The 17,117-nt window shown below is 34.5% G+C and overlaps 1 protein-coding gene across 1 annotated transcript in view; it reads right to left on the bottom strand.

Annotated features, from left to right (window-relative positions):
• LOC149085335 (uncharacterized) overlaps positions 1 to 17,117 on the bottom strand; it is a 111,873-nt gene that overhangs the window by 68,768 nt on the left and 25,988 nt on the right. Inside the window, exons 5-8 of the mRNA XM_089233297.1 lie at positions 13,205 to 13,408; positions 7,215 to 7,259; positions 4,455 to 4,573; positions 773 to 886 (exon numbers count right to left, since the gene is read on the bottom strand). Coding sequence (XP_089089423.1) covers positions 773 to 886; positions 4,455 to 4,573; positions 7,215 to 7,259; positions 13,205 to 13,408 — 482 coding nt within the window. The remainder of the gene's footprint in view (positions 1 to 772; positions 887 to 4,454; positions 4,574 to 7,214; positions 7,260 to 13,204; positions 13,409 to 17,117) is intronic.

The following is a 17,117-nucleotide window of genomic DNA, read 5'->3' as shown; positions in this document are numbered from 1 at the left end:
ATATTTTCTGGATATTATGCCAAGGTGAACTGGGAAAAAAAATCATTTGGTCTCCACTGGGATTCGAATCCAGGCCTTCTTGCATACGGGCAAGCATTCTACCATTTACGCCACTGGAGACACGATCCTGCCTTCCTTATTTCATGCATTGTGGTGTGCGGTGCTGAGGTAGAGGCATTAGTCACCTCTCTTAACTTCAGTAAATGGCCCCCAGGTGGGACAGTAGAGAGAGATAGAAGACCTTTTCATCCCACTATAAAGAAGTGATTTTGGGAAAATTTTTGGGGAAATACGATTTCCCATTCCTAAAGGATTCAAAATTTCAGGAATTCTGAAACCCTAGCTGCTATCGATCCTAAAAAGGGGGATGAATGGCCTACCCAAGTTCGAGAAGAAATCTCTATGATCAACCCTGCAGACCCTGATCCTTATCTCGCAGTGGAGAGCAGAGTAGCAGAGAGTTCTACCACTGTGCGATCATGCACAGTAAGATCTATATCAGGGATCAGCAACCTTTTTTGGCTGCAGGTCAAAATCAACCAGAATGTGTGCACATTAAGAAGATGTTTCGGGTATATAATTTATACACGCAAATATAATTATACTTTATTTTCGAAACTCAAGTGGGTCATAGGTTGCTGAGGCCTGATCTATATCTACAAATGCACATGAATCCATTGTCACTTGGGTTGTTCGTGGGTACCCCTAAATCTGAAAATATGATCAAATCTATATGCTAAGAGGAAAAATTAATAATATTGTAGGTACTTACAGTAAGTCCAACTCTTTCTCTTACATGATACACAGCCAATTTGATTTGAGTTATTTCTGAGACATCTCCTTTGAAAAATGCAGTTGTTGTGAAGAAGCATGGATTGCTACATTTCTATTAGAATGAGAAATATACTCAATATTTTATGGCATGAAATTTAGTATTAATGCACTGAACAAAATAATACAAAGCCATAAAATTGAATATTACAGAGTTCCCACTCAAAAAATTAGAAAGAGTGGGACAGGGAGGGTACCCCCGTAGACAACATAATCATAGCATAATAAAAAAAAAATCCCTGAATTTTTTTTTGAAACATTTTAAAATAATTTTTTTTTTTCATAGAACTATTTCAGTATCCCGTAAGATTGACCCGAGCCAAAAAAAAATGACAAATGAATTAGTTACAAAAACAATTTTTGGCCAAAATAGGGTATTAGCAACCACAGTTAATTGTTTTCTGTCTCTTTTTACAATATATTTCATTCTTTTTTGGAGTCTTCTACAGTCCAGTCTATCAACTCTCTTCGACAATGCACACAGCAAATTATGAAGACATGCAATTTTTTAAAAAATAATGCTATTTTGAGACCACTTCTAAAAGCACAGTGCAAAATGTGTAAATTACAAAGTCTGATATAAATAAGTCAAGGTGGACCAGATGGTTATACTGCGTTGTTCATCTCTTTTTAAAAGGATTTGTTTAAATTTTAGCACTCAATGACAGTGTAATCATTTTTGATAAATGAAGCAATTTCATTTCTAGCTCTTTGCTGAGCATTGTAAATATTGTTTATACCTCTGCATACCCTAAAAATACAGAAGACAATTGAATGTTATTGGGTACCATCAGAGTCGCAAAACCTAGAATAGGCCTATGTACCCAACTGCTTTGTTATGCAAACTGTTGCTTCACCTATACACAAAATGTGCACCATAGTTTTGAATGGGGAATGTTAGTTACTGTCCAAGACCATGAAGTAGTAAATACAAAATTACTTTTTTCAACCAGGCAAAAGTTTTCAATCCCTACTCTATTTGTTGAATCCTCAAACTAAGCAAATGAAAAATTAATGAACCACCAAATGTGGTCCACATAAACCCCTCCTAAAATAACTTTAAAAACTATATAATTTCTGCTTTGGCAGAATCATTAATTGCAATCTACTACATTCATATTATTTTTCCTTATATCAATGTGATTCCTTCCTCATTTAAAATCAATTATATGAATTTCATTCATAGGTTTTGGTAAAAAAATAGGAAAAGTAGAACAAAAACTAGAAAGTAGGACAAGTGGGAGCCCTGATATTATGATCAGAGCATTAGTGGACCAGATGGTTTTGACCTTTTTAGCAATAATGCATATAAATACATAAAATCAAAGAATTTTCAGAATAAATGTTTATTTTTGAAAGTTTATTAAAGCTCAATCACACACACTTCTTTTTTTATAATTTTTATAATAAATATTCATCATAACATCAGTTCTTTTTTCAGAGGTGGGATTTAGTGAATTAATAGAGATGTTTGTAATACAGTATTTTCCAAATATTAACCATTTTATTGTAACACTATTTCTAGAGATGTCAAAAATATTGAATTTTTTGTAGACTAAGTGTCAAAGTTCTTTTGTTATTGGTATTTTGTTGTTAAGCAGCTGCAACAAACTAGAAATTAAAAATGCTTAGATAAAAATACAGAAACTAACAGTACTCAGACATTCTGATGAAGGTATTTTGATGAAACTTGGTATACAGGATACTTGGTATATGGACTGGGGGGGGGGGGAGAGAGATTCAACAAGAAAAGTTAAATTTTTGACCACCAAGGTGAAATAGTAGTACTCTTTGGAGTAGTGTCAGTATAATTATGTAAGGCATGTTGTGGTGGACGTATTTCATTGAAACTTGGTATATGTTGTTATTTGGACCATGGGAAGAAGATAACTGTGAGCAAAAAGCACCAGATTTTCAACTGGTGGGCAAAAATTGATTTTTTTTATAGAATCTTTCAACACATGGTCCATATATCGTTTATACCGTTTCATCAAAATACTTCCATCAGAATGGACACTGCATATATTTGCATATGCAGTATATACATATGTGGGGACATTTTTGTAATGAATATACACTAAGAAATAGAAAATATGCATTTTAAAACATTTTTTTGCGCAGTGTTCTTTTAATGCATATTTCCTCATTTCTGGTACATACTTTGACATTTTTAGTGCATACTTCGCCACTTTTTTGGTGCGTATAATCTCTAATTATGATCCTTATTTAACCTGACTTTTCCCCACATGCCTGAAATGGACCAGACTCCTACATTCAAAAACATGCTGGTGAATGCAAAGAAATATGGTATAAGTTTACCCCTCCCCTTCTACGTAGACCACCAACTACAATGCAGATGGAGATCAAATTTTTCCATCCGCAAAAACTGGTCCATATATAAGTTAACCCCCATAATTTTGAATAACTCAATTTATACGTGAATATATACTTACTTAATTACTTTTTTGTACACAAGTAATTTATTGATAACAAAGATTTTTATAAACAGTGGAATATCGATCATAATCACTATGTATTAACATCCAAGATGTGTTTAAAACTGATGTCTCATTCATCAAGTGAAAATTTAACTATTTTGCTGTTCAATTTGTAAACAACCAAATCCTCAAACAAATTTAAAAAAATTTAATAGCTCAGTCAATATTTGTTGTACAGCAAAGAAACTTGTTCGGTTTTACAAATTTCTGAAAGAACAAACTTCTTCTAGACATAGGACCTAATTATAAAGGATTGGAGTAGAGATGTAGCCAGAAATTTCTTTCGGAGGGGGGAAAACTGATGTTTTGTGGGACCAAAGTGGCAGAACAATAGACTTGACCATGTTATTCTATAAAAATAAGCTATTTTTAACATTTCAGGGGAGCTAGACCCCACATTCATGCCCCCTTCTGGAGCAGGGCCCCTAGGTTGGAACCTTTGGCAGGCCCCCAGACCAGACTTTTGACGGGCCCCTCTGCAGTGAATTTATAGCGTGAAAAAACAAAAGATAAGAATTGTCCCGGGCCTCATCAGCCCCACCCTTGTGGGGGCTCCATGCTCATAGTCTCTTCTCTCTCTATGGCCTTGGACTAAAGAAACATATAAAACATTAGATTTTGTAATCTCCAAACTTAAACCCCTAGGCATCCTCTGTTTATCTGGATCTATGTTTGGATACAAATGCGAAAGTCAAAAAGCTCACAAACGCTAGACTGCTTGCAAATACCAAATAATCTACAACTAGGACTCAAGCTGAGCTTTCCTCCCTTATTTGGAAAGCTATAAGCATTAATCAAATTAAGAAATTTACATTAAACCATTAAATAAACACAACTCATAATGGTTTGATATTTATGGTGAGCTTTATCAAAAAAAAAAAAAAAAAAAATTTGATTGTTAACTGTGATTATGAGTGTTTTGTATCATGTGTCTTTTTTTAAAGGAAATTGTTCTTTGGCCAAAAATGTTAGAAGAACATTATTTCAAAAGAATTCCTCTGAGAAATCTTGAGCAAAATTTCTTTCCATCTGAACTATAGCACTTGAGTATACTCAAATGCAGCAGCAAATGGTTTTGATACAAAATAGTTAATCAAATCATTTCCTTATATATTTCTCACTTACTTCAATTACTTCAGTTTGAGAAAACTTGATCCATTCAGTGGACGGGGGAGTGTTAAGCAATAGGCAAATAATTGGATTTGGTGGCGTACCATCTCCATCGCATTTTAGATTGTCACAGCCTGGAGATAAAGCAATGCACATAAATATATACTAATCAATGCATAATTACCTTATAACCTAATTATGAGCATCTTTTCGGAATGAGAGAGAGAGAGACAATTGAAAGATCATAATAAATTTTTAATAGCAGCTATTACTTTAGCTTCTCTTGGTACAAGGAAAAGTTTATTATTCAATCAATCTAGACGCTTGATTAATAATAAAATTGATTTCTCTGACAACTTTGTTTCAGATAAATTTTTATCACAATGTTTAAAAAATATATATAATTCAGATAAATATATAGTTTTTGTCACTTGATATAGATATTGATCTGGATGTACGACGGAAATTTTCATTTCAAGTTGGAAAAATAATGTGTGATATTGCAGCAGCTGCTATAGCATATGACTGTTGGCACTGGATTAAATAATACTAATGTTCTTTAGAGAGAAGGAATAACTAATAATCACTAGAGGCTAGATGATAGTATGTGAGGTCAGATGGCTACACATTCCAACTTGAATTTTCAGAGCAATAACAATGTAGAGAAGAGCGACTTTTTATCTCTGAGACCAAACTGAAGTTTTAGATAACTTTTCAAAAAATTTGGTTATTTTGATTTTGCACCACAGTTATTTACAAAGCTGTTAAAACACTTACATAAATAACTAGCATCATTTATCCAGACATGCCAACATCGGCATAAAGCCTCTTAGTGGTGATGAATGCTTACCTTTATCAGAGGGGTGGGCACCCTCACCAGAGGACAACATAACCACACATAGCCCATAAAAAACAATATTTTTTAAAAGAAAAGTTAAAATAAAAAGTCCATATTAATACAGCACCCTATAAGCACTAGAACCTAGGGGCTCAGTCTCCTCGACCCTTCCCAAAGAAACTTACTGAAGTTGCAGAGTCCAGCAATAATTCATGAATATTCAATACAACTCCCTCCCAGCATACACATTTGTGGGTCGTATATACAGACCTTACATCCCTCAATTTTTTCTTTGTATCAGAACTCTAGTTGCAGCTGCAAGGAAACATTCAGTGTTTAAGCCATGCAGGTGCACCCGCGTCCAATGAGAATGCTTCAAAGCAAACAAAACCACTAAATACACTATTGGTGCAGCCCAGAGATGCCAATGATGAGCTATAGCTAGTGCTGTCTTAACGCATGAGTCCACCCAGGCAAGGCCCGGGGGCTTCAAGAGAAGAGGGACCTCACAAAAATGAGATCTGGTCGAAATTTTCTAGGAATTACCAGGTAGGGCCTCCGAAAAACCACTTGGCCCAGGGGCCCATGATACTCCTAAGAAGGCCCTGGCTATAGGTAGCACGTCAAATATCCGGAATTTCGGAAAAGGATGCATAAAAATTTGGTTCAAGGTTCCCCCGGGACGTATTTTCAGTTCCAAGAATAAAAATTGAGAAAAACCTTCTCCAACTTTTTCTCTTTCATTTTCTTCTTTCTACCGTCTGTCATGATTGCACGACCTTTAAAAAGTAGTTCTACTACTTTGAAGTACAAATGAAGCATTTTACTGTACTGTACTGGTATACAGGCCAGTTGTTGAAGAATAAAGTGACGGATATCTGGTTGTGTCAATGAATGAGGGGTCATATACGGAATTTTAAAATTTCAGAGTTTCTATTCACTTTGCAGGTTTTCTCACCTCCGATTACATACTGGAAATTACGGTACTTTCGAGGCTATCTATCAGCATTCAAAGACAGCGCCTAAATGGCGTACATTCATCTTGTTCTTACAAGATGGTGAGTGCAAATTTTTTGAAGAATTGTAAAGGTTTTTTTTTGGAACACCCGTTCAAATCATAAAAAATTTTCCGAGGTTGTTGAGAAAAAAACTAAATTTGTAAAAACTCTATAACTTGAATATCAACAGTTTTGTCATCTAGCTGCTATCGGCTTTTGGAGGGGGCAAAAGGATCTAATTCTTCACAGCAAGTTTGAGTCATTAATATTTAAAAACAATTTTAAATTAACAGATAGTACAAGAAAGTAATTTTTTTTTCCAAAATTTCAATTTCCTACAAAAATATTTTTAATTTTCAATCTTCTTGGGTGGGAGAGGGGCACAGGTCTCCATAACCCCCTTCCCTCGATTTTGCCTTTGGGAAAATCTGAGTTCGAAACCCTTGATTACTCAGTGATAATCAGCTAAAAATATGATTTTCTAAGGTTTTGGTTAACTTGCACAGCTGTTTTTAAGACTAATCAGCATATATCACAGGAAAAACTTGAAAGATGTATGGAAACCACAGCCTGAAGCTTACTCTATCAGTTTTTATTGAATTCCTGAACAGCACATAGCCACCAATGATGTCTACTAGCATGTATCAGAGTAAAGTTAATGAAAATATTTGGCGGAGGTGGGGGAAACTTAAGCTAAATGTCTAAATAAATATATATTGTATATTATCAAGACTTTGGAAAATATTTGTGGGCAAATACACGTTTACTCTTATGTGCACATGATACGATCAGTATTATTTCAAAATTTGTAAATGGGCATATAAAAGAGTGTTTAGTCATTATGACAAAGGCAATGAAATGCCAGGGTACTTGAAAATAAATCATATTGAATATCAGTAAACAGTTAATATCAGGAAATTGTTATAAATCACAACTTACTTATACTCAACTCCAAGGATGGTTCAAAGACTTGTGAACCATTACCTAAAAAGTTTTTGTACATAAATGAAAAATTTCAGAAAAATTAAAGGAAAAGAAATTTTTTTTCACTAATCAATAGGTTACTTCACACTTAAATATCAAAATATCATGTACTGGGTGTCCGGGCTAAAAGTATCTAAAAGCAATGACTTATACTGAGAGAACAACACATGATTAGTTAGGAAAGTGCTTCACCATCGATAGAGGCTTGATCCAAGTTTTCTACAGAAGTCACACATGCACACTGTCAACAGCTGCATTGAGACACTTTTAGCAGCAGTCGTGCACTAACTGCCAGACAGCATGTAGAGTTAGAGATACAAAAAACTAACATAATTAATCTACCCCCCCCCCCCCCAACAGAAGCGAAATGACATGACACACTTTGGCATGTTGGAGAAATTTTTCTGTAACATATTCCTTTGATTTCATCTTTCAGCAAGACGGCTCTTCACCACACTTTCATGGAGATGTTAGATTTTTTTTAATAGGATCTTTCCTGGATTTTGGATCTAAAGAGGAAGCCCCCCCCTGCCTGGTCTCTCAGATGTCTGAACATAATGCTGTTGGACTTTTTTACTTAGGGATTCATTACAATGATTGTACACTAGCAAAACATTTGATTTGGATGATTTGAAACACAGTGTATCTCTGTAGCAATTGATTTAATAACGCCTCAAATGCTACTAAACACTTGGCAAGAGATTGAGTACTGTTTGGACATCTGCAGAGCCACTAATGGTGCTGAAATTGAACTTTATTGACCTGGAAATAAACTCAAGGATTTGCCTCCTTTAATGCAACAGCCTTATAAATAATTATATGTGTCTATCACTATAAACCATTGCTTTTGGATATGTTTGGCCTGGAAAACATGTATATTTATGATAAAAAATATTTTTTATACATAGCTTGAACAAATGGGCCTAGGATTCATGTGGGATAATGCACTGAAAATTTATGCAGATAGCCAAATCAATTTGATTGAAATTACTTGAAATTTATTTATTGCCTTCTAAATGAAAACAAATGATCTATTTGTTATTAAATGAAATTTATAATCTTATTAAAATAGTAAACATTAACAAAATATATAACATTTGGTTACACTGTATTTTAACTCATCCAAACCTGAATTGGAAAATCAAATTTTTGATTGCAATGAGCTAAAATCATTGCCATTAGTGATAAAAATTAGGATCGAACTGCCTCTGCAGTGTTGCCGAAGGGAATCTAAAAATCGAATAAAACAAAGTTGTTTTTTGAATACTAGAAGGATAAAAATAAACCACATAACTATTTAACAAACTTGTTGTGGGCATTTGAAAGTTATGTCCATTCAGATGGGTACCAGATCTGAAAAGGTTAACGTTTGACAATTTCATGTTTATAAACAAACACACCCACATAAATACATACCATAACTGTCAACTTTTGAAAATGAAAATTCTGGAGATTTTTGCGCGAACCCATATTTTATGCTAAAACCACTCCCTAATAAATACAAAAGGGATTTTTCCAAATAAAATAGGGAGTTTCTACACATAAAAGTTAAAGCATAGGGGATAAAATCCCTACTCAAAAATTGAAGTCAAATAAAATAGGGATTTTACACACATGGAAGTTAAACCATTGGGAATAAAACCCCTACCCAAAACACAAGTGAAATTGGTGGCAAAACTTCAAAATGGTGATCTAAAAAAATAAATAAATATTGTGTTCAATCAGAAACGCTGTGAACAAACATTCTGCGCGAATGACCCCAAAATCATCGGAAGATGAAGGAAAAAAAAAGTGTCAATGTTTGAAGAACACACAACTTTTTGTGACACTTGATGTTCTTTTTTCATTTCACATGGGTGATGATGTCAGTCTTTCCACCATGGTTGATGTTTATGTCCATAACACAACTTGTACAAAAAGGAAAAGTCGGTTTTTTTCTGGAACGATTGATGAAAGGAAATTCATCGGAATAAGTGTCTTTAAAATTGATTAAATATGTTTTTGCTTATCAGTATTCATGTTTTGTTATATCACACGTACGTAACTTCAACAAAAGAAATTTTGACCACATGTGCATCACCATAATCTTCAATTATTATCCAGGGCTATTGGCTGCTAAGCTATTTCCCTGCACGATAAGACAAACTTTCTTATTACCATCAGAGGGTTTGTAAAACTTTCTTAAAAAGGAAATTTCCCCATTTACAACGTGTGACGTTATATCAAAAGGGGAAAAAACAGAGGCAAAGGACTTCATGCCCCACAAGAAATTCCTTAGGGATGGTTTTTAAGAGGGGATTTTTTTAAAAATAAAGTTAGGGTGTAAAGTTAGGGTTTTTTAGTTTCCCTAAAAAAATAGGGAATTTTTGTGATTTTCGTAAAAATTCGGGAGATTTAAGAACTTTTCGGGTGGTTGAGGGACGAAGCTAAAATTCGGGAGATTCCCGGAAAATTCGGTAGACTTGGCGGCTATGACATACATATACAGGGTGATACAAAACTCAACATAGAAACTCTTAAGGAAGGCAGAAAACACAAAAACAAAACAGAATCACATAGGAATGTATGACAGGAAACTTCAACCTGATCAGCTGAAGGATGAATGAAGATGCAGAAATGACAAGCCAATAATAGGTGGAAGAACTCTCTTTATTTTTATTTAGCTATACTTTACATGAGGGCAGTACGTATACACATTAAATTTCACAACAAGTGCTCACAGTTTTTACCATCCACGGTTATGCATGCTTGAGGGCGCTGTTATTCGCTGGAGAAATACCAGGTATTTTCAAAAGGGTTTGACAATCAATATATCGCCATTGTGAAGCGTGCATAACTGTGGATGGTAAGAACTTTGAGCACATGTTGTGAAAGTTAATGTGTACCACGTACCATCCTTGTGTAAAGTATTGTTAAATAAAGAGTTTTTCCACCCATTATTGGCTTGTCATTTCTGCATCTCAGTTTGCCCTCCAGCTGATCAGGTTGGGGGTTTCCGGTCATACATTCCGATGTAATTACGTTTTATTTTTGTGTCTTTTACCTCCCCTAAAAGTTTGTATGTTGAGTTATGAATCACCCTGTATATAAGTGAACACAAACTTAAGAACTACACGTTTTCTTATACTCCACATCATCATTTACAACCTACTCTAGTCCATCCCAGTACGGTCTATCATAGCATCTTTTTCTGATGTCACATTTCCAATGCAATTATTAAGGCAGAGCATGAGCAAACTGAATTGAAGACGCCAAAATTAATGGAATTCATATCCATAAAGTAACATCTCATACAAAGTTTAGAATAACAAGGTTTTATAAAATGGAAACATTCTGAATTACATTGCATCTTAGCTTCATTCTTTAGAACATCCATGTTCACATATCTACACAGAGAAAAACAATATATACGTTCAATCTAGTGCTCGTGCAACATATTTGCATGCAAACACCAGTGAAGTGGTTTTTAAAACCTTGCATACAGAGAAAAGGAAAAAAAAATATTTCAACACAAAAACTTTTTTTTCACATTGAAACCCCTTATATGTAATAAACATTTTTTTTTTAAATAGTTTTGTTAGCATATAATCATCTGCAGTTTTCTCACCATACAAGAGGTAATTTAAATTAATTTTTTTTCCAATAAATCCTCTACAAAAAAGTCTAATATATCTATATGTTTAATTGTACAATTTTCTCTCTACAGTTTTTTTAATTATTAAAATAAATAGTAGGAATACATAACATTAAACTCAATCTTGAAAATTTTTCTAAAATTCTGTAGAATCAAATAACTGACAGTTTCTGATGATGCTACAAACTCTACAAAGGGAATGATAAACCAAAATGTAATTTTGGTTTATCGTTACCTTTTCTACTGAGGGGAAAAACTTCATATAAGCTCTGAAATACATCCGGTTAGTAATCCATATTTTCAGCTTACCAATACATAGTTTGAATATCGTTATCCTTTATGTTACACTTTATAGCATGCAAGCATGATTTCACTACCCCTTTTCTTATCTATTACATTCCAGTTTTCTCTGTCATATATTGTTAATCAAATCACTATCCAAGTAAGCATTAAGTTTCCTTTTTACTCTTATTAAACGGTTTTAGAGATATCAACCAAGAAAATCATGTTGCTTGGAACTTAGCTGCCTCCCTCAGATAAACTAATCAATTATAATTTTGCCTCATAATAAATGCTCAAAAGTGCATTTTTTGGTGGTTTTAACACCACCAATTCAAAAGATATGTTAACAAAAGCATAAATTTGTTGACTCGTGATGCTGCCTCTCAATATAATGATAATCACTACACAATATTTTTTCTTGGTCAGTATAATATAGATATATCAGGATTTCACTGTAATATAATAGCCAACCATCTAGTCAATACTCAAATTCATTATGGCCCTTTAGCCAGAACAGGCCAATTGCTTTCTTATGTTTGTTCATAAACAGATTCAAGCCTTTAATTCAAGTACACTGCTCACATAACAGGCAAAACCTGGAGTACATATAATTAGCATGATAATATAATTCATGGTTTTTTTTACTTTTTTTTGCATTTTGTATGTGACAGTCTCAACTTTTTTTTATATAAAAATGACTTGTTTTTGCAATGAAGTTTGATTGAATTTTTAATCTTCACTGAAATCATGAAGATAATTTTCATAACATAAATCATATTATTATAATTATATTCAGTGGAACATCTCAAATGATGAATTTTTTGGATAGCAAAGATTTTTTCCTTGATTTTTCTGCCTCAGCTAACAAATATTTTTATTGATGTGGATGCATACACTAACATAAAACAGCCGCATCATGAGCTCAATTTTAGTGTCAATCATCATCAGAATTACTGTCACTCTCAAGCAACTCATATCCACCCCAGAACGTTTTTCCAGATGTACCTTCACTTCACTTTCTGAAAATTTTAAACCATTTCATATAAAATGAAAGATTTAGCTAATATAAATGCATTGAAAAAAAGGCCTATGTTTTCAGAGCACGAGTTCTTTTAGTGCAAGACTTACCATCAAACTCAACAGTCTGGACCAAAGCTTTGGTCCGGACATTCTAGGAGCTTATCTTTATTATCTGCATGTATCAGAGACAGAAATGAGCTACCCAATCACATACAGATGGGGACACCTACAAACTTGAGACTGGGTTGAGTCAACACCAGTTAGTATACTAAAGCTGGTGTTGGTTGCACACATAGCATAAAATACAAAGATTTTCGGTATCTCATCTTCTTGTAAATTCTCATTTATCTAACTTTGAAGCTGTTCATTTTAGCCTTTTCTTTTGTCAGTTTATCTTTTTCATAGTGCTCCTTGGTATTAAAAAAAAACTCATCTTTATATTTTAGGCAGTATCTGTAATCAATTAAATAATTTCCCATAAAAATCAATAAAAAATTGTGTTTCGGCTAATGAATGTGATTCCAAGATGAATTGCTCTCATTAGTCGAGGTATCACTGTAAAGTGGATCCCACTTATAATGTTCCATTTAGAACATTTCTCCACTTAGTAAAACTTATTTTTGTGGTCACAACTTTTATTAATAGTCATCAAGATTTCCTGTTTAAAGCGTTTTCCCACTAACAAAGTTCTCCATGACAATTGTTTGAAAAACATTTTTAGTGGGATCCACTGTATATGAATACTATGAAAAGTGCACCTAGACCAGGGAGTAATGTCGCTGTATAGGCGATTATCATTACACAGGGTATCATTATAATGGATTTTCACTGCAACATTTTTTTCTTGGGAAATACATTTTAATTCACTGCTATTTGCAGATGTCCTCTGATTCCTGTCCACTAGCAAGTGCTCAGCAATTTGAAAAATTATTGATATTTTCTCATATTTTTCTCAATGAAATATTATCTCTCAACCTATAAACATAACCATGGATATATATATACTCACTAAAAATTTTAATCTGTTTTGAAGCACATGGAAGCAACACTATTGAATTAGAATCAACATTAATTTCCTCCAACTTCTTATGTAGATCACTTAACTGCTGCCGCATGCTACCAAAATTAGCTTTTCGAAGAGCATCAATCCAAGAATCTTTCTCAGCTTGTGATGAAGCAGCAAACTGATATTTTTGTTCATCATTCTGAAATACTGAAAATATAGGATATAAAATTTAAAAAAACTTAATAAATAGGATAAATGTTCTTGTAATTTGAGTATTTTTTCATTTCCATATATCCAGAATAAAATTAATTTTTTACATGTGCATATTCAGACATGTGTACTGAGGGAATGCATGGGATAAGTGACCATTTTTTGCATATGGTCTTCCTGCCATTTTAATAATGAAACAAAAGAAGTTCATGTTGAGTCAGTTAACAGTAGAAGTTGTGCACTGGTGGGCTCTAGCATAGAATAAAACAAGACTTGAATGCTGGAACAGACTCTGTGATGGTTTTTTGGCGACTTTTAAAGCAAAATGAGAAAACTTACTGAATATTGCTGTAATTACTGGATATGAGAGCATTGACTAAAATGATAACAACAAGTGGATGAATTTGGGCTGAATAAAGACATAGTGGAATAAAAATGAAGAAAAATAAAAGTGATGGCCTTTGTGTTTGTATTTGAATAATTTCTCAGAATTTTGTTAAATTAAAATGCTGCAGCTGTTAAAATTACTAAAATTAAACAAGCTAATTTTCATCACCATTAAAACCCATTGTTTAAGCATTTTTACAATTTGACAAAGCTATTTACTCATATTTAAAGTTTTCAATTCATCATAACTGTATGAGAATGACAAATATAATGCATCTCCTAAGTTAGAAAATGGGAAGTTTTTTGTGTGAGCCTGTTATTCTGCAAGCAACATTTTGACATCTGCACAGAATGACAAAATAGCATGCTTCTGCATACAATATTAGTGAATTTCTTCTGTGCAGTAGAAACTCTGTATACGCGGGAGCCTTTTTTATTGCACATGCACAGCCTAGAGGTATGAGAGCAGGGCTGCAACTAGGCTGGGGTAACCGAGGCCCCGAGTCAAATAACGGCCCGATAAAAAATTTACACTTATTTTACATAATGTTTTTTTAAAGGCCCCAAGAAAATGTCTGCCCTGGCACCCTGAGAAGGTATGCTACAAACCTATATGAGACTGAGTATTTTTTTTGAGAATGTAATATGAGTGAATGCATCATCAAAAAGGTTTTAACACACAATTGTAGAGCTAATCAATATACAACTGTGTAATGATTTTGGCATACACAGTAAAATTCCAAATCAAAACAGAAAAATAAGTTACTTTAAAAATACAAAACTTTCTCTTCCAATTCTCCGCATTGTGATTAAATATTGACCTGTTTTTTAGAAATAACTTAGAATACAATTCTGCCTGATAAAATTTTCAATCATCAGAAATTGAAAAAAAAATCATGCACAAGCCATTTTTTTTTTTTGCTATGTGGACGTGCAGGCATCGTGATGGATTTACATAGTGAGGATCCAGGTTTCGACCTTAATGGTAACATATTAGTGATCAGTTGAGGTTGATTTCCTGTGGTTTTCAAACGTCAAAAGTGCCAATGCCAGCCAATCTCTTTAAAAAAGTCTCTCCACAGGGAACAAACAGGCCTATAATATTTTAAAATTCACACACACTACAGCAGGCAAAATAACCTGCTGAAGTGTTTGCTTCCATACCAGTGCTATAAACCCATCCCCTCCGAGTCTTTTCAACTATCCAAGTTATGCGAACAACAAAATGAAATAGTCAAAAACATTTTTCCCAACATCATTTATTCACAACACTCTTTACTTTCACAATAATCAATGAATTTTTTTAGTTAAGACATTTCTCGTTAAAACAAAATCATTATTCTGTTATGAAGGGGCCAGACTACATAGATAGATCTCAGACATAGCTCATGACAAAAATCAAGGTAGTTCTCATCCAATGTTCTGGAAGTCCATGTCACTCCTTGATATCTATGGTGCTTGAGCAACTGAAGAACAATGCTAGACATGAATGAATAATTAACTGCTTCATCCAGACACAAAGAGAGAGAGAGATGCTGCTATCAATAGAGGATTTTTTTTCAAAAAGAGCACACACAGACACAACTCCGGTCTATTCCAATGGGTAATTTACTACCGCCTGAGTTGTGCCAGAAGTGTAAGTGTGTGTACCTAACAGTCTGAGTGTATATATAGTGGATTTTTTGTGCTGCTATCAAGAGAGGATCGATACCATGTGACCAGTTGGATCAATGATGAAGTTGACAGCAAGTCTACAATCAATTCATCAAGAACAACCAGCCATATTCAGCTCTCTGCAACAAAACTTGAACAGAAATTTAGAATTGCTTGTTAATCCTTCAAGTGGTTTTTAAAATTTTCTTCATCCGCATTATAACTGCCACATTGGAAATAAAAGCATGTTAAGAGCCCGAGATATTTTGGGGTGACTGAAATAAAGCAGATCAAGTTTGACGAGATATCTCAGAATTGCAGCTGTAAGGGTTAAAAAGACCCGGTCCTGCTAGAGTCAAACAGGTTCCATAGCACAGGTTAGGAGTTACTTCTTCATATCACTGGATACTATTTCCAGCCAATGGCCAAATGCAGTGTATATAAGAGCTAAGTGAAGTTCAAATCAGAATATGAACCAATGCAAAAGCAAACTAGCTCTAGGAGGGAGCCATATTCATATAAATACACTGCTCAAAACAATTAGGGGAGCAAGCAAAAAAGTGAAGAAAACCGTGCGAGACAGCCACGTATTGGCATACAATGGATAGTACACACGTATCAATGCACAATACAGAAAAAAGACGTAAAAAATTTGGAATTAAGCTTTAATTCTTTGAAAATATGGAAAAAACATGAAAAGATGATTTAGGGCAACAATTTGGTTACATGTAAACGATAAAAAAAAGTACTGTTTAGACATGATGCACAAGTTTTAATAGGGCGTGTGGTCTCCTCGAACAGCTAAGACTGCTGCACACCTGTTTGCCATGGATGCGATGAGGTTATCGATCAAACTTTGGGGAATACTGTTCCACTCCTCAAGAAGTGCAATCTGCAAGTCTCGGACAGTAACAGGCGGCCTTGGTCACGCAGCAATGCGTTGTCCGAGCATGTCCCAAACATGCTCGATTGGATTTAGGTCAGGAGAGCACGCTGGCCATTCCATACGCTGTATTGTTTCAGCTTCAAGCATGTTCTCCACCAGACGAGCTCTATGCGGTCGGGCATTATCATCCTGTAAAACAAAGGAATCTCCAATGGCTCCAGTGTAAGGGATGACATGAGGTCGTAGTATCTCGTCTGCATACCTTCGGGCCGTCAAAGTGCCATTCCGAATGATATGCAGGTCCGTACATCCGCCTATGCTGATTCCACCCCATACCATCCAACCAGCTCGTCTGTATTGTGACCTTTCATGAACGAATGCGGGGTTATTTCGAGTGCCCCTGTCCCTCCATACCAGAACAAGTCTCAAGGTGAAAACCATTTCATCATAACCAGAATTTCTCTGAAGTCCAGAGCCATCTGCATGTGAATCAAAAAAGGCTATTCTTACATAATACTTTCACCATTTTTACTATGCATTAAAAAAAGGTATTACACAAATCCATAAAATTAGAACTCAAGATGATACCTCACCTGAGGGTCCCACAAGCAATCACTACAGGAGTGAAAAACGAATTCAGATGGGACACCAGCAGCCCGACCTTAAGTCTCGGTTTAGTCTAACAGCTGGAAAACTCCACCTTGCAGCTGAGAGACTTAACAAACAAACTAGTCTGTGGCGGTATGTTAGTGGGACCTTTGTTGGTTTCTGGTAGCTAGG

The sequence above is a fragment of the Pholcus phalangioides genome, unplaced genomic scaffold (genome assembly GCF_987345545.1).
Source record: "Pholcus phalangioides strain wild (caught in Gottingen) unplaced genomic scaffold, Ppha-v1.0 ptg000007l_1, whole genome shotgun sequence".
In the NCBI taxonomy this organism is placed as follows: domain Eukaryota; kingdom Metazoa; phylum Arthropoda; class Arachnida; order Araneae; family Pholcidae; genus Pholcus; species Pholcus phalangioides.
Note: the sequence above shows the minus strand (reverse complement) of the source record. Positions and strands in the feature narration are given on the sequence as shown.